Here is an 18,256-nt window from a genome sequence, read left to right as displayed (position 1 = left end):
GCATTAACCGTTACAGAAATTATCTGATTAAGATAAATCTTAGCAAATAAACAAGATTTGCTTTACAAAGTCCCTGTTTTAAAACTTCCCAGACATTTTCACTCTGGCTGTCAGACCTACTTAAGAATGACTCCAAATCAGTTCTGTATGGTTATTACTTGGTCTCTTTGCTTTTCAAAATGCTGATCTGTAAATTTCCCAGGCAGGCCTGTTTCCCTCACTGCGCAGATGTCAACAAAACTTCTCCAGAGTGGAGGGAATGCAGCCCAAAGAGGCCGCCTGGTGAGGTCCACTACAATGTAAAGTTGGAAATCAATAAAAGAATAAATAAACACTTAACTAATCAATGTAAGGACTTTCTGACATACTATGAAAAGTAAAACCAATGTTTTTTAATTAGCACACATTATCCCTTAAGGGATGTTGAGCTGTCAGACTCATCACAGCATTTATTTTAAAATAAGCTTTGTCAGAATTTCTGAAACTGCCTTTAAATATGTTTTCCTCAAAAAAACAGAAAGGGAGACCACAGGTACCTTCTTCCAAGACAGAAACTGGAGACATCACAACAGACAGACAAGATGTCGTTTGGCAGCAGCCTTCTAAAAGAGATCAAGAGCCTGAGTGCCCACATGTCATCAGCAACTTCTTACGAGTCCAAAATAAGAATACACCAAAATTTTAACTGAAACAAACAAACAAAAGCCCTAAATGAAAGTTTAACAGTGAGGCATAAAAGTATGTTGGCAGAAAAGTTTACTAGAGCTTGGATTTTATTTTAAATTTTCCAAATAGCCAGAAATGGTTATATTTGACTTAGTGGTTCCTTTCATTTATTTTCTTTAAAGAAATAAAGAAACAAAAACTGGCCAGCTACAAAACTCTCCATAGAAGTGCCGGTTCCTAAACGCTAAAATCAATATATTTAGAGACTCACTCAAAATGCTCTCGAGAAAATGTCACGGTTAATGAAGCTACTCTTAAATCCAACTAGAAAAGCAGATGTTCATTAGAGGTTGTCCAACTTCCAAGTGTTTGCCCTCTTTCCCACAATCCCTACCCTTGAAAAAGAGAGTGGAAGTAATCTTGAGAAATGCAGGGCTTCTTAGCCCAGTATCATAAAGGGCATCTTTAAAGTAAGTTATTAAACAATCCTTAACAACGAAGTGATCAACCCTGGTTCAGACTAAGGAGGAGGCACAGTCACTGAGCAATACAAGATACGTACTTGGTCTCTACATTACATTTTCCAACACTTGGCTCAACCTCAGTTTGTGCCTTAGACACTTCTATTTTCGTTGGCAAAACGTTTCACAACATAGCTCATCCTGAGGAAGTTTTCCTGACATTCAGCCTAAATTCTCTCCCAATTTCTTCCTGTCAGATGATCGCCTCTTCTTAGCTAGATGATGTAAGCAGCACTCACAGAAACTTCCCACACACAGAAACAGAAGTTCTGTTAATAACATACAAATGGAGAAGTTTAAACACCCTCTTTTCAGGAACTCATGCAGAAAAAAATGCAAATCAGACAATCCAAAAAAACCTAACAGATCCTGAACTCATTCTTTCATCAGCTCATTGCCTTTACACTTAACAGGTTCTGACAATGCCTACATAATATTATGAGGATAAATACACAGAAGCAGATAAAATTATACATACGTGCAGTTACATTATCCCTGGGATAGATGCTCCTGTAACAGCTTTTGCCACTTTTAGGATACTGTTCTAGACTAATCTTTACTGATTTTTTTTTCTACCAGCTTGGTTGCAAATGTAACTTTTGCTACCCTGTTAAAGACAATAACAACTGTACCCCTTAATTATTAAAAAAAAAAAAAACAAAAAAAAATCTGAAAACTCTGTTCCTGTTCATGATAGTCATTATCATAACAAGTAGTATTCTTGGTTTGTCATTTTGAAAACAGGCACCTTGGAAACAAATATCTGATGGCAGGTCCATGACATCCATTTCATACTGGCAGGTCTCCCTTAACATAAGTCTCACCAGGATCACAGGGGAAGTGACAACTAGGATTGCTTAAAATACAAAATGGGTGCACCAGAATACAGATTGGGAAAACACATCCCAGTCCACAGCCACTGCAGAGATCAGAGCTGGCATCTGTCTTCTAGAATTGGTTTGAATAAATATCCAAAGTGCTTTACTTGAAATCTGTGTTGGTTACAAGATGGAATCCCAAACATGGTGTGGTAACAAGCTTTAGAATGTGACAGAAAAAGGCTCAAACACAACTGAGCACAAAGCGAAGCTGCGCGGGCCTACGAACTCATGAGTAACCGCACTGGTCTCCCCCTTTGCCTTCTTTTGCAACTCCCATTCATTGAGCCCCGTTTCAAATTAAAGAGCAATGGCTTGACAGACAAGATGAACAGTTCAGACTGGAACCGGTCTTAACTATTGATCTACCTACTTACTTCTTCAGCAGCTCATGCAATTGCTTCTCTGTGAGGTAAAAATGCTTCATCAGTGGTCAAGCAGTGGCTATTGGGACTAAGCAACTCCGTATGCACCAGTAATCTCATAAGCCCTGCCTGCTGCTCTCAGTGACGCTCAGAAGGGATCAAGCAGCCAGGCAGGGTTGTGCTGGTCCTGCAGTCACTAGTTGTGACCAACATGTGCTACCTGCCACTACGAAAATGAATTTTCATCTTCACAGACACTGCAGATCTCAACGGATCAATTGCAGTAACTGCAAAGATGGGGTTAAGAACTACTAAGCTCTACTATCTACTATGGTTACGAACCTCTTTGCATTATATCACACACTTACCGTGAAGAAAAAAAACAAAACACTGCAAAAGGCAGTCTGATAGCTAAAGGTTCTGCTTCTGTGCAGGGTCTGGTTCTTGATACAAGAGCCATGGCAGCACCCAACCAATCTGCTATTTGCTATCTCTCCAGTAACAGGACGATCCTTCCAAAAATCATTGCTAAAAATTTTTAAAAAGTTGGTGCTGAGGAGAGTAGCTATTCTAAGAGATGAACGTAATTGGAAGTTGTATTTTGTTTTAGCAACTATTTCATGAATGAACATGTCCAGGCATAAAGCCAAAGTCAGCTGAGCTGTTTGTAATGGTACCATGCCCAGGAACTGCTAGCTCTGAGATTGGAAGTATGTATCCTTTCAGGAAACAAAAGCACATGTATGAACGTTTAAGATTTTCTGAAGAAAGGTAGGTTAGCCACAGATTTGAACTGTTCAGAGATAAAAGAATTTTTATAGGTGCAGGATCCATAGAAAACCTTTCATTATGTCCATGCTATTGACAGTATTAACTATGTGTGTACAGTGCTCCAGTATCCCAACAGAAAATAAAGAGAAAATTAAAAATGTAGCTGTTCAGGTTAATTCCTTCACAACCACAGGAAAATGTCATGATGTTCCTTTAAAAAACAGACATAACAGTAAATAAATTAATATGAAATGAAGTTATGGAACAGAATACATGAAGTTATAGAAAAATTTAAATTGATTTCACACTGTGAAACACAATTTGATTGCCGCATGCATTACTGATAGCCGACAGTAAAATGTTCAGGGGTTACTTAGGCCTCAAATGCTGAAGAATTATAATTTAGAAGGTTTTGCCAATGGTCATTGGTGAAAGTTCAAAATAAGCATGTTGGGAACAGCACAAACAATTAAGAAAGGGATGTAGCATTTGGGATGACACGTCATGACAAGACATTTGGAGTAAAAGCACCAGAAGCAGCATCAGATCCAGGTCTCTTAGTCTTTTTCCTGCTCTCATGAAAATATGACTAACAACATAAATCAACTTAGAAAGCGCTCATTTATCTTCCAGTGTCTAGCACACTTTCTGTAAAGGTAGTCTTTCACTGAAGGATGGCTATCCAGAGAAGCATCTCTCACAATATTTAATCGTTAAGGCTCCCGGACTCCTTGGCCACATAATTTGGAACTTTCCACAGGACTGTGTGACATGGCTTCCAGATTTTTGCTACAATTTCCTGTAACCTCTTTCCTTGATCACAACTGGGTGCAACAGCAGGGCTGCAATAAACGTTGCACCGAGAGCTTGATTCACAGGCATTTATTTTGGCGATCCTGCTAGCTTAAGCAGAATTTGCTGATTTTACATCGCTTCTTCATGCTCTCTGTGACTTCTTCCTTTGCCCTCTGTTGCTGTGATGCTGAAACAGCCTGTGGCAACACGGTTGAAAAATAAGCAGCAAAACATTTTGTTTGTTTTGCTTTTAGCCAGGTCAGTTTTCTGAAGTGGGTACATAACAACCTGGCACTGCTGCCAAAAAAACAGCTTAGTTCAAAGTAAAAGCACTGGCTTGGGGAGATGTGTTTAAGAAAGTTTGTTAAAGTAACAGCAATTTAGCTTCTACAGACATTTGAAAATAATTAAAAAAGCAATCTGAGTGTTCTGCAAACCTTATGACAACATCCTAATGAGAACACTTCAAATAAAACATCTTTGTGTGTAATACAGCTATGGGCCCATGCAGATTACACAGGTTCCCCAAGGGAGAATATTGAGCTGCCTTGGCTTCAAAAAACATAATTTACTTGATTTCTTGTGAAAAGGTGTTGTTTGGTTTTGATTGTGTTTGTTTGTTTTGGTGGTGTTTGTTTTAAATAACGGCATCTTTTTTTTCTACATACTCTTGGTACATGAAGTGCTTGTGTTGTTTTTCATTTTTAATTACATTTCCCAGGATACCAGTTAAGAAAAAACAAAACAAAAACAAAAAACACCACACAAAAAGCCACCAAAAACCAGGGGTTTCAAGTTATTCCAGAGATCAGACTAAATGAAGAAAAATTTGAAAATAAATTGTTCATAGGAGTGAAGTACCTTTTCCAATATAACTTGGAGAAGCGCAGATAAATTCAGAATCCATTAAAAACAATTGAGAAAGTGGTAGATTGTCAGATACCAGCAAGCTCCCACATTGTTACAGGTTAGTAATGGGCACAACATGTACCCTCTGCTACAAGCAACTCCATTCCCTCCCTCTGCAGTCACAAAATAAATGCATACAACTTTAAGGCTATAAGGTTGGCTGATACAGCAAAACTCAGGTGTTTGCACTTCCAAATAAGTATTTTAAAGGAACCTTTCTCTTTTCTCTGTCAATAGTTATCTGAGAAGACACTTGGTTAGTGATTGTGTTGAAAGCCAAACCATCTACAAGTTGAAACAACAACTACCGGCCTTCCCATGAAAACTAAATATCATTAAAATAGACTCATTCCAGCCACAATACTTGACTAATGCCTCTCAAAACAATCTGGGGAGTTGCTGTCCTATAATGCAAGATCATATGCATCGAAATACAGGGAACGCGAAATCAGTATATGAAATTGAGACCAAAAGAGATTTATAAAATAAGAAGTAGCAAGTAGCTTTCCAACCAACCCCGCATTTCGTGATTTTGTCGAAAGGACAATTTCACTCCTCCGTCTCCTGATTATACTCTTCAAAATTGGGAATGGCAAGCAATCTCCTCTCCTAATAGAGAAATGCTGCAAAGTAAACCAGGATTTCAGAAATTTGTCCATGAGTTACTGTTATAATGACTGGTTTTCAATAATCACTTCCTATTCTTATTGCAGTCACTACTAATTAATCAATTAAGAACTCCAAGGAACGCTATTAAGGCACCAAGCCAGCTCACCAGTACACTCTAAAAATCATGGAACTGTTTACAGCAAGCGGTTAAATCTTTTAATAAAAAGCTTCATAGACCATAGATTAAAGACTCCCTGTAATCATTCTATGTTGTAATAGGGAGCAATCATCCTAGTGCCTTACTAGTTAGATATCCATCGGGAGGTAAATGCAAATACAAGCACCATGAATATAGAAAGCAGGAGAAAATGTAATAGTTAGCTGAATCAATTACATTAATGTGTAGTACTCCTGCAACACACATTGTATTTTAAAAATAAATGGATTTCCTTGATTTCCATTCTCTGCAGAAAACTGAAGAGCAAATACTATAAGCACACTAATTATCAAAGAGTTCTTACTAAGGCTTTGCCTACTGTTTATGCAAGATGTTATAGGTACATAAACGTTAAGAAGCACTGTGAGCAAGGACCAGAGCCAGTGGAGCCACTTATCTCCATTCCCTTTTCCCCTCAATCAATCATCCAACATTCTGCTCACAGTCTCTTGGCTCCATCAAGACAAACAAGCACTCCCAGTTTGGTGCCAGCTACCCAGCCAACATAAACCAGAGAGGAAGGTGGCGGACCTACACTTTCACACCTCTGACAAAAAAGCTTTCTACAAGAAAATAACTTTATCACAATTCAGCTCTATGACAACTACACTGGAAAAGAGCCAAGACTGTCTCTAAAAACAGTCAGATTGGGTGCAAAAGGCTTTGCATTTGCTATGGTTCTGCACTGTGGACATTCCTATCAATAGGAAACAATTCATATTTCCAAAGGATATTAAAAAAAAAGATAAAGCGGTTAGGAAACACAGTGTGAAATATGAAAAACAGGTATTCTGCTGACTTCATCATCATCGTAAAACTGTGAGCAAATCCTGTATTAACGGCACTACTCTATCATAATAAAATCCTACCAGAAATCCTTTCAGCAAAACAGGGACCTATATTTTCCATCCCAGATGTTAACAGGTGGGCAGTAACATGGATGTGAGAGGAAATAGTTGTAAACAGTTCCTAATGAGACCAGTTTGATCTTTTTAATATTATCATAGTCAACTGTCACAGGATGACTTCAGTTTTTAATTCATTTCCACAAAAATCATCACAGAATCATAGAATTGTTTAGGTTGGAAAATACTTTTAAGATCATCAAGTCCAACCATTAACCTAACACTGCCAAGTCCACCTCTAAACCATGTCCCTAAGAACCTCATCTATGTGTTTTTTAAACACCTCCAGGGATGGTGACTCCACCACTTCCCTGGGCAGCCTGTTCCAATGCCTGACAACCCTTTCCATAAAGAACTTTTTCCCAATACACAACCTAAACCTCCCCTGGTGCAACTTGAGGCCATTTCCTATTGTCCTAATGGAACAAATTACTCCAAAGAATGAAAACTATTAGAGAAATTAGAACTGTAAACAAATTAGGGGAATATACCCAGTGTAAAACTGGAAAATAACACTAAGAGCTCCATATGCATTTCTAGCCATTATTATCTAAGAAAATCATGGATACTGACACAGTATCTTCTAGAAGAGGCAGTTAATGCTCTATACAAAGAGCACCCATAATTTTAAATCCAAATTGTCTAGTATGTGTTCTTTCTTTGGGGAAAGTTCAGAAATATCTATGCATACATAGAGATGTTAGATGTTAAACTGCAGTAATGATAACAGAACATAAGCAGTTTACTTTTTTAATTGTGGTTTTTGTTTTCTTTGTTGTTCTTGCTGTTGTGTTGTTTTGTTTCAATTGAGCACAAATGCTAATAAACAGTCACTGAACATGTGTATTTTTGTACTGGAGTGGTGCAGAGAAAGATAGCAAACAGGATTCCTTCTAGCCCAAGACACGGTAAGGGGGAAAGCTGCATTGCAAATTCTCCCTCAACAAGAACGCATCACAGGATCACGTTGCAGATCTCCTCTCTAGGAAGCCTGCATGAGAAAAATACGCCAAACACTGCTTGATTTCATCTATCAGCTCTAGTGGTCACAGATAACATCTGTAGGCAAGTAAAGGTATGGTTCTAGTATATTTCTGATAGCATTATATCGTAGAAATTACTATCTTCTTGATAGTAATTCTGGGCCAGAAAGTCATGATTTTTATTGAGTGCACTGCAGTGAGGAGAAGGCGCTGATAGAAAGTCAGGGCCAAAGGAATTATTTTTGCAGCTGGATCACTTCTCCAATTATGTTCACTACACAAACAAACACTTGTACGAACACAACAGGGAAGACTGGACATTTTCTTGAAGGGTCCAAAAAACACTCTACAAATATGCAATTAATATGAATACAAAAACATTCTTCTAGGTGTCACTGAACTCCACTTGAGTTACCTCCCAATTTTTACATTGACAGTAGCTGGGGCACAAAGTTGACTCAGATTTGGGGTAGAAAGCTGGTTCTGAAAATCATTCATTAGTTAAAATTTTCTGTAGCACAGTTCTTCCAACCATTCCAGAGCTAAAATACTGCAGGAAACCACACACTGCTGCTGACAACATCCACTCTCTTCTGCAACAATTTCCAAGTCTAACAGGCAAAAGCCTCAACAAAATGATATAACATATTTAAAAACATTGAATTTATATTATATTATGTAAGGTAATGACAAACTGTACTTTTCTCCAGAAGAGACAAATGAAAAACATAAACAAAAAATATTCTGTTATGTAAAATAAGTAAAATAAGATTCACACTAATTAACCATTTAGAAGGTAAAATTCACACACAGCCCAAAGAGAAACATGCATGCACTGTCAGTAAATTACTTGTCAAGCATGTGCTTAAGGTTGACAATACCTGAAAAGTTCCCATTTCTCTCCACAGACTCCATAATGTGAGACTGGACTGGAAAAATGTAGATTACTGCAGTGTATGTGCAACCATATGTCAGGCAAATTTCACGTGTATAGACAAAACTTACGCTTCTCACAGTTCGGGATCTGAGATAAATTCCAGAAGGACCAAAAAGAAAGCAGGAAGACAGCAAGACAGAAGATACTCTACTAAGCTCTGCAGCCCTTGGAAGTACCCATGAAGTATCCACGTCCAAAGACGTCCAGAAGTAATTTAGAGCAAAATGGGATGAAGCAGCAATCACCAACCTCTGCACTCTGAGGCACAGCTGTCCTCAAATGGTGCAAATTTGGTTTTCTGCTAGCAAAGCAACTTCTCCTTTGAGATCATACAAGTAGATGTCTTCCCCAACCAGTCGTTCAGATCCCAACTTCCCTGGCCTAGCAGGCAAGCAAGGACGAGGACATAACCTGCTGATGCTTTGCCATACTCTGCAGACCTTTCCTGTCCACTTCCAGGCATGAAAAAATCATGCTGGTGAGGACATATCGATTTGGCACTGATACCTCTGCCCTGCTTAGAGAATAAACTCCCTAGTGATGTACTCTGTAACAGGAGAAGGATGAGGTGTTTCCTCTTTTGTCTTTTTCACTCATTTCCCACAAAGTTTGCAAATGGCTCAGATCAGGGAGTGGAGCAGAAGAGTCTGAGATAAAAGCCAGTGGGAGAACTGGGTAGCAGGCAGGGCTATAGTGACACAAACTTTTAGTTATACTTGAAGCAAGACCTGAAATGTTTACACTGGTTAGTTCTTAGGAACAAGAGTGACAGCTGCATCAGGAAGAAAAAAAAGCCCCATTTGAAGGGCTAAAGTGTTAACCTGTTGCTGAGGACTCATAGGTCTGATCTGCTAAAATATTTAAAGGGTGTTGAGATACGTCATTGTAATTAATGAATCCCATGTCTCCAAAAAGCATCGATCTCATTTATTTGAATTAAACCTACTCAAAGCCTCATCCTCATAGACAGTCTCTTCTCATCCTGAGCTCCCAGGTGTCCAGCCTTCCTTGCTGCCTAATCTCTGTATTTCTTCTAGCCTACAGAATGCTTTCTGACCCAAAATGCATATAGCAAGTATTCAAAATGGGGGTTCGTCCAAAAGATTTATGAAGGCATGTGATTCATCTTCAACCATTTTCCCAATGATTTCTAAAACTTCACTTGACTGCAAGTGGACAGTAAGATGATGGACTGCAAAAAAACCCCAAATGAACAAAACTATTCAAATCAATATTTTCCTATCTTGCAGAATTCCTTTTACCAAAGACAGGGATCTCTTCTGCAATTAATATCAAATAAGTAGCCTGACGCAGGAGGAAGAAAAGGGGAAAAAATAATAAAAAAATAAATAATAAAATAAAATTATTAAAAAATCACTCCGTACTGATGGAATGCTCCTTGTTCAATAGAAAGCTCAGTTACTTAGGAAACTGGTATTTCCGAATTACTAGTCTGATGCACAAACTCAAAAAGTCTTTTCAGAGAATTCAGGTTAACAATGCATCACATGTTACCGTAATTGCTCAACAGGATATGTACAGCCCACCTTAAGTAAAGGAAAACAAAAAAACCCCAAAACATAAACAAACAAACAAAACACCACCATCCCAAAAACAGCTTTGAGGTGCTTTTTTTACTAAAGTTGCAAAAATGGGGAGGCAACCAAAACAAACAAAAAAACCACAGTCCTAATTGCAAAGAGAAGAAACCCTCTTATTCACAGTAGTGTTCTCCACTAGCAGTAATAGGCTTTCAGACAGTCTCCTTTGCAGGCAGGTTCCCACCAAAGAGATCAATTTATATCCCAAAATTGATGAGAGGTGAAGAGCACTGAAAGCACTTATCAAGCATATCAAAACACCACCATACACTATTTTGTATCATTTTATGAGAGAGTCCATGTGAAACAAAATGCTAAGTGTATGCTATGCCATCTCAGGGTGCTTGTGTATGTGATTTTATGGCTCCTCCCCCTTACAAACTGAGTAATAAGCAGCACCTGTGGACAGAAGACTGCTCACTCTTCCAATGGAATCTGTAACCCGCTTCATATTATAGGGAAAAGGCTAATTCTGCTCAATAGCATGCTGTGTCCTTCTGTATCTGATTTTATGTACCATTCCATGGATAGCTGGTTTTAATAGCTTGTTTATTTTTCAAGTGCAGCTTTGAAACTGAATATTTCGATGCTTTCCCTGGGAGAAGATAGCATCAGACCCCTTGAGTGAGGGCACATACAGAACCACAATGAGAACATCCAGTTTACATTTAAAAAGTCCACAACAATGAGATACTCTCTGAAGCATGAAGATCATGAGACACAAGGAGACAGACGGTAGAAAAAAAAATATTCATCAAGCAAAGTCCACAAGTATCCACTTCAGAATTTTTGTACCACGCCCTGAGGTATTCAATATTGGTCAGGAATCCTGAGTAACCAAACACATCTCACTGATTCATGAGGCCAGAGACACAAGCTCTGGGACCATTCATCACCTGCCAGCAACCCATATAAACTTGGGTAAATAACAAGCAATGTACCAGTTAAGAGGCCTGTTTCACTGACGGATTTAGTGAACTTTCAGAAATAATCAAGGAGTTACATTTGAGATAACGTAACACTCAAGAGAACACCTTCAATGCTTCAAACTGATAGGGGATCTCAAGAAAGAGAAAAACCAGTAGCATGAACTAATTCATCTATTCTTGTTTCAACACAGCATAATCCTATAAAAGGAAAAGGAGTCAGTATTTTATACAACTCCCAGTATGTTTCTGTTTGTTATAAAGTTTACTAACAATATCAAAGGAATAGAAAACATAAATAGTGAATGTATCTCTAAAATTTAAAAAAGCATATCACTTATTTAACAGAAACAATCAAAGTCCAGCAAGAGCAGAAGGAAAGCATTTTCAGTAAGTTCTCTTGATATAGATCCAAATATTCACATGGAACTAAATTATAGCATCTCTATTGTTCCCTAACAATCACTGGGAAATAGAGGGAGGTTATTATTTTACAATCCCTGGTTGCTTGTTGCTGAAATCAGTGGAAAAGCAGTGGGGATCAATCTAACTGTTTATCCTGTCGGCACACTACTTGTAAAACCCAAGAGCTGTTTGGTAGGGGTCTTTTAATGCACCATTTACCAAAAGCATCATTAAATTAACAACAGCATGAAAGGACAAGTATCAAACATAAGGCAGAATACCATAAAAAGGTGTCTTACAAGTTATTTTTCTTTTATTTGCTTTTTAAGGGAAAATTTTGGTGCATGACCTCTGTTTTTCTAAGGACTACCAGTCAATTTTGTAGCATCAGGAAATAAAAGACAAGGATAAAAGAAATTGACTCATAATAATCACCATATTATTACTGCTGCCAATAATAATGGCTGCAAAGCTTTACATAACGGAATATTTATGTATGTGATACAAAGTTTTATTTAACCTTAAACTTCAGTGTTCTTCCCAGTAATATTGTTCGCAATACCTTATTTCATTAGCTTCTTCTAAAGAAAACAAAAATTAGTTCCTTTTGGTTCTTTATGCAAAAAGGACAGAGGATTTGCTAAGTACCTCTCTCACTAATTCCTTGACCACTGGAAACATTTAATTTATACATTCAGTGGGCAAGCTCTCCAATACATCTCTCTGCATTCACCAGAACAAAAATATCTTTTTACTGATGAAGAATTTAATGGGCATCAGACGAGAAATAAATTGGTGATATGAACACATACTTTCCACATTCAAATCTGAATCATGCACTCATATGCATGCTCATAAATTAATGATATAAAATTCAAGGCAACGAAATAAGATCATTAGCTGGTAAGTAAAATTAATGTCTGCCACTCCATTTTCCCATAAATGCAGCATTCACTGACACAATACTGTCTTTTACTGTCACACACTTCAAGAATTAAAAGGCAGTTGTAAATGGTATGATCCATAAAAAGTCTTAACCCCGACTAACTGCTTTTCTCTAAGTCTTCTACAAAATGTTAAAAAGAACAAGTTTTTTTTTTAAAAAAAAAAAACAAACAAAAAACAACAAACAACCCCCACAACCCCCACTTTGTCAGTGTTTTCTTTTTGTGCAGAAGTAAAGGAAATTAAATTCTTAAAGACCTGCATGCCCAGCCTCAAGCTTTCCTAAAATCATCCCTAATCTGCAAATTGGCTGGCTTCAAGTGCTTCAAGCAGAGGAATCAAAGGGTACGAATAATGCTCCATACTTCCTCAGAAATCGCCAAAAATTGTTTGGAAGATTTCACACTTAAATCACAAGCTTGTCAAGCAGAACCCTCTTATTACTAGCAATCTGTTCAGCATCTAGCACGGCACCCCGATCCTCAAAGGGACCTCTGGATTTGAGGATGGTGTGCATGAAACTGCAGCCAGAGAACTGGACAATAAAAAAAAGCATCTATGATGAAGGTGATACTTTCTGTGTCGTTTTTTTGTTTTGGTTTGGTTTTAAGATTCTAATCCTTAAGCTTCTAATGCCTAAAGCAAAGCCGTAAGATACAATACATACATTCATTATAGTACGAAAAGCTGCAAACTAGTGGGTTGCAGCAGAAAAATGTCTGGAGAGCCTGTCTTTTGCCTCTCAATAAAATCAGGTGCAATCTTTAAGTCAGTGCTCTGCATCAGAGCAGGATCTGCAGTTCGTAGGACTCTGTGAAGTGAGTGCAGCATCAGTGCTTTGGCTGCCTTTACGGAGCATTCAGAACTGGTGACCCAGGGCTGCAGCAGTTAAGTGAGGCAGCACTGGGCTTAAACTCACAAAGATGGAAAAAAGACAACCAAAGTCACTTCTTCATTTATAAACATACCCTTAAAGAAAAGGATGGGCACAATAACTGTGTAGAGATCTAGGTGGGACTGGTTTATCCCACATGTATTTTTTCAAGCCTCAGGTTCCCATTTTTGCATTTGGGTCTAGCAGGAATGAATATTTTCGGAAGTTTCATTCCAATAATAATTAAATAAATTCCACCAACAGGCAGATTAAAGTGTTTAAAACCAGAGAAATTCTAAGTTTGCTAAATTTTCTTACTCAAATATCACTAACATGGTAACTGTGTCCTCGATGGTCTCAGCATGAACATTCATCTGAAGAACAAACAGAATGGGGCTGTTTCAAACTCCACAAAGAGCTGGATGCAAATGATTTCCCATCAAGAGCAGCTTCTCCACACATAATTGTAAACCAAGTGGTAAATAGTATTTATTTGATGATCACATTCTACTAAACTTATAGCCATGTGCAAAATAGTTTTCTGTGAGACTAAAATCTCAACCAAGTCTCTCACCCTTCATTTGGATCCAACAGCTCAGCTACATAATCCATGCATTTCCATTGAAATGATACTGAAATACAACAAAAAATATCCTTCTCTCGGAATAGTCTTTTTTCACTAATTTTTGTTTCCCCCTTTTCTGCTCCAATTCCTTCCTACAAGATATAAGTAAAAAGTCACATGGAAAGATCAAATCATAAACTATAGAAAGGCCAGAAACTTCTAAAATGGAAAAAGAGTGACTCATCTGACAAAAAAACAACCAACCAAACAAAAACAAAGACAAAGGCAATTTAAATATAAACATTATGAAAAACTAACCAGTTTGAAAAAGAAAACCTTCACCTATTCATTGTTTTGCCTTTTTCTAATAGTCAGTCCACAATAATCTTTAACCTAAATTGGAAAGCTGTTCATTTGAAACACTGTTTCAGTAATCTGTTCTCGCAAATGCCTTTTAAAGTGGTACGTACTGAACAATCACATTCTCGCTCTTCCATCTGGCCAGGAAGAAATATTTAGCATGAACCAAAATATTTTACACTTTTACAGGTTTAGGTGATATTAACTACGCAATCCTGTCATATAAATGTCTATGATTTTGCCACTTTAAAATATTTATGTAAACAGAAATGGGAGGACAGCAATTCTGTATTTATTTACTCCTATGAATAAGAGAACTTTAAGCCTCTTCCTGGATTAATAAATTCCCTCCAATCTGGGTCAGAAAATCCCTTTCCTCCCCTCCCTAAGTACTCAAGAAAAAGGAAAACAAGGATAAAAATAGTCATTGGATGGATTTGAGTGAGCTAAACTTTCACAATATTTAAAAATCCCCTTACTGAGGTTAATCCTTACCTCTCTTCTTTATTCATGATTGACTAACAAGGAAGAAAAAAAACCAGTTTCATTTCTTATGTGAATTTAAAAAAAAAAAAAACTTGTACAAGAATATACCTAAGACTTCTTTAACAAAGCTACATCTGAATAGAAGTATAAATGAAATAATACTGTGGATTCGACAGTATGGAAACAAAGGGAATAAGAACACCATAAGGAAGGACAAACCTGACAAGTCTGATCTATAATGTATTTTGCAAGAGCTTCTCAGAGGTGACTGATCTGGTTTCTCTTCTTACCACTTATTTATTATATTATTGGATTACCTGTATACATTCACTGGACAACACTGAAACTTCATTAAATATAAATACCAATCTACATTTCTACTTTAAGCTCTTTTTTTACAGTTTAGTGCTGTGCCTTGTGACTAATAAGAGAAGATGGGAGAAAGGGAAGGTACAGCAGCATTCAAAGGTTATTTTGAGGTGGGTAGGGAAGCAGTTGTGAGAAAACAGTTTTTAAATTGATGCGAAAGTACTTGGCTCAACACTACATTAAAAATTACTGCAGTCTGCGCTAACACATTCCTGCCTTTGCAGAATGAAAAGTGATTCTTATGAAATACTTTACATCTACTACACAAATTAAAAAAAAATAAAACGGCACTTCAGGAGGAAGAGGAAAACAGTAGAATTTTATACCAAAATATGCTCAATGCACCATATTATTGCCAGCAAACTTACCAGTCGTCTCCTCTCCTCTTCAACAGCAATCAGGAGCCGAGCAAACTCTTTCAGTGACTGGGCTAAAACGAAAACAAAAAGAATGACCTGGTCAACATCACATTTTAAGATCAGATGAGTCCATTGTCTGGACTGAAGTAGTAGTGACAGATACTGTTCTTACAAAGTACTTCCCTGAAACCAGTAGTCATTAAATGAGGGACAGACTGAAGTGAGCAGCAGCTCAGGAGCAGGCAAAAAGCAAAGGGAAAGAACCTGAATCTTAGGAGTTATACATATTTTTAAATTTTTTTTTTTTAATCTGGAGTATGGCAAACTTATTTTCCTGAAATGTGAACAGATCAGTCCCAAACCAAAGTATTCTACAATCAGCCAGAAAATCTACTTTAGGAGACAAGGAGTGGAAAGAAACTGCAAAGAAAAATCCTGAGCTTCTCCTCTAAAAACGCAGCAATGAGCATTTGCAAGTACTATGAAAATATTCAGGTAAAAATTTGAAAGTCAGCATTTCAGAGGAAATTTGATACTTATACCAACTGTTTAGGTTTAGCAGCTCTTTGGCTTTGTATCTTGCAAGGACAAGCTCCCAGGTGACAAGAACAGATGACTGATTTATAAGCAAGCTTTGAGTTCTGTTACAACTGGGAGAAGGTATTTGCTCAAAACTGCCTTCAAATACAAGTCAAAGGGCTACAGCAGATGTCAACAGAAACATAATAAAAGTATTAACCCGTAAAAGAGGGCAAGAAAGGGAAAAGTATTCCAGAAACTCTTAAGGTTTTGTCTCATGCAAGTGAGTGGTGCAAATCTCTCTAGAAAGATCTGTCTTTTCATTTACTTTCTCAATGGCATATGGGTTGTTCAGAATTCAGCACCGCAGTTCAACAGACAAAAATGCCAGGGAAGAACCATTTAAATAAATAGAGCCAAGTAGCTATTTTTCCTTTCTCCTGATGCATCTTAGCAGTAATTGCTGCCAATGACAGGATGCTAAATTTGACGGTTTAAAGCTCTGATCTCAGAATGCAGATTCACAAATCCCGCAGCCTCTCAAAACAAACTTGAGGCAACCTAAATATCCTTTTAAAGAGGAAAACAAGGAAACAAAACCTGTAGAATTTCTCAAAATAAAAGGCTTTAAAAAGTCTTCACAGTTAACCCACATAACCCGTTGAGGGTATGATAACAGAATTCTTGCCCTCTTAGCTATTTTTCCATCTTCTTAAGTGTTTTTACAAAATGTGTCACTCTCCAAACATATGGCTTCATCTCCTCTCAATTTCCCTGAAAGATTTAAGAAAATAAGTACAGTGTCTAAAGGATGTTACATTAAAGTACCTTCTAAGAGGGAACCAGTATCTAACTTGTCTTAACTGTCTTGTCAGCATTCGCAAATTGCTACTTCATTTTTGGACCATACCCAAATTACTTTTCTCCTTTATCCCATCTGGATATCGCAGAGGTCATCCTTGCATTTTTCCTGCCCTCCTCTTACAGCTGAAGAACAGTTCACTATTTGTTCCAATTTCTTCTGCAAGACCTTACATAGTTTATTTTTCGCAACTGTAATGGAACACATGCATAAATTGACCTCGAAGTAATACTTTGCTGACAAATCCTTTTTTCCCCCATTATTACTCATGAGCACTTTGTTTACTCCAAATACACCTGGTAATTTGAATGTTCATCCAGTTGGGTCTAAAGCCTTTTTCCTTTAATATTTTTCCCTGAGAAGATAAACACCAGAAAATTTTGTCATCTCTTAGGTAAAATAAATTCTAGGCCTCCTAAACAATCTTCTGAACTCCTCGACTCAGGGTTACTAGCTGACCCTTTCAATTACTGACTTTCAGATAGTTACCATCTCAGCCTTTATCAGAGTTACATCTTGAGATCAAGAAAGTTTACTATCCACTGCATTAACTCAGTCTCTTACAGTCAGCTCATATTAACCCATCTGTCAAAACCAGGTAAAGAAATTGATGATGAACTGATTGGTTAAGTCAGTGAGGAGAAATCTGTTGAGTGCTATATTCAAGAATATTTATGTATCCATTACAAAACCTAAAAAACCTTAAATAAACAATGAGCCAAACACACGTGGCCAAACTATTTCCTATTTTCACACTGATATCTGCCAAAATTTAACAAGAAAATATCCTTGACTGTAGAAAACAGGACAAAGCCAGTTCATCCCTTGCACGTGTGACAGAGTGATTCTTTACCCACCATTAGAATTAATCTTTTCAAATAAACTAGATAAACATATTGTTTCAATTTTATTACCTATTCAGGGAATTAGAATGCACTTCAGAAAAACAGCTGACTTTCTAGTAAAGCCAGCAAGACAAATTGTTCCCAGATTATTTCAGTGAAATAGTTGGTCGTTTCTAACCACAAGATGACGTGTTACTGCAGTCACATGTTAAAACTTCATTCCCCTTCTTTTTTTCACTTTTTACTGTAGAGTCACTCACAATGACAGAACTATTTTAAAGAGAAGTTATCATACCACGCACTACATCTTTGTAAGACAGCAGATCCAGAACGTACTGAAATTTAAGTTTTCCCTACACACATTAAGCCTTACGGTGCTCTTCGCTTAAGATGCTGATCACTTGATTCAAGCTGCTCTTAAAACAAGAAAGGTTCATGAAATTTTTTTCTTCATCATCTTCAGTTAGAAAGTTAACACTTCACACCTTTTAGTAGCCAAATACTAACAGTTCTCAGCCCCAAAACACAGTCATGACTTTACCTAAATCAAATAGAAAGGGAAGGTTACAGGCAGGTAAAAGCAA

At 37.4% G+C, this 18,256-nt stretch overlaps 1 protein-coding gene across 1 annotated transcript in view; it reads right to left on the bottom strand.

Annotated features, from left to right (window-relative positions):
- Positions 1–18,256, bottom strand: part of ARHGAP42 (Rho GTPase activating protein 42) — a 165,922-nt gene that overhangs the window by 96,204 nt on the left and 51,462 nt on the right. The window contains exon 3 of the mRNA XM_065832144.2: positions 15,456–15,517. Coding sequence (XP_065688216.1) covers positions 15,456–15,517 — 62 coding nt within the window. The remainder of the gene's footprint in view (positions 1–15,455; positions 15,518–18,256) is intronic.

Source organism: Patagioenas fasciata, chromosome 1 (genome assembly GCF_037038585.1).
Source record: "Patagioenas fasciata isolate bPatFas1 chromosome 1, bPatFas1.hap1, whole genome shotgun sequence".
NCBI lineage: Eukaryota > Metazoa > Chordata > Aves > Columbiformes > Columbidae > Patagioenas > Patagioenas fasciata.
Note: the sequence above shows the minus strand (reverse complement) of the source record. Positions and strands in the feature narration are given on the sequence as shown.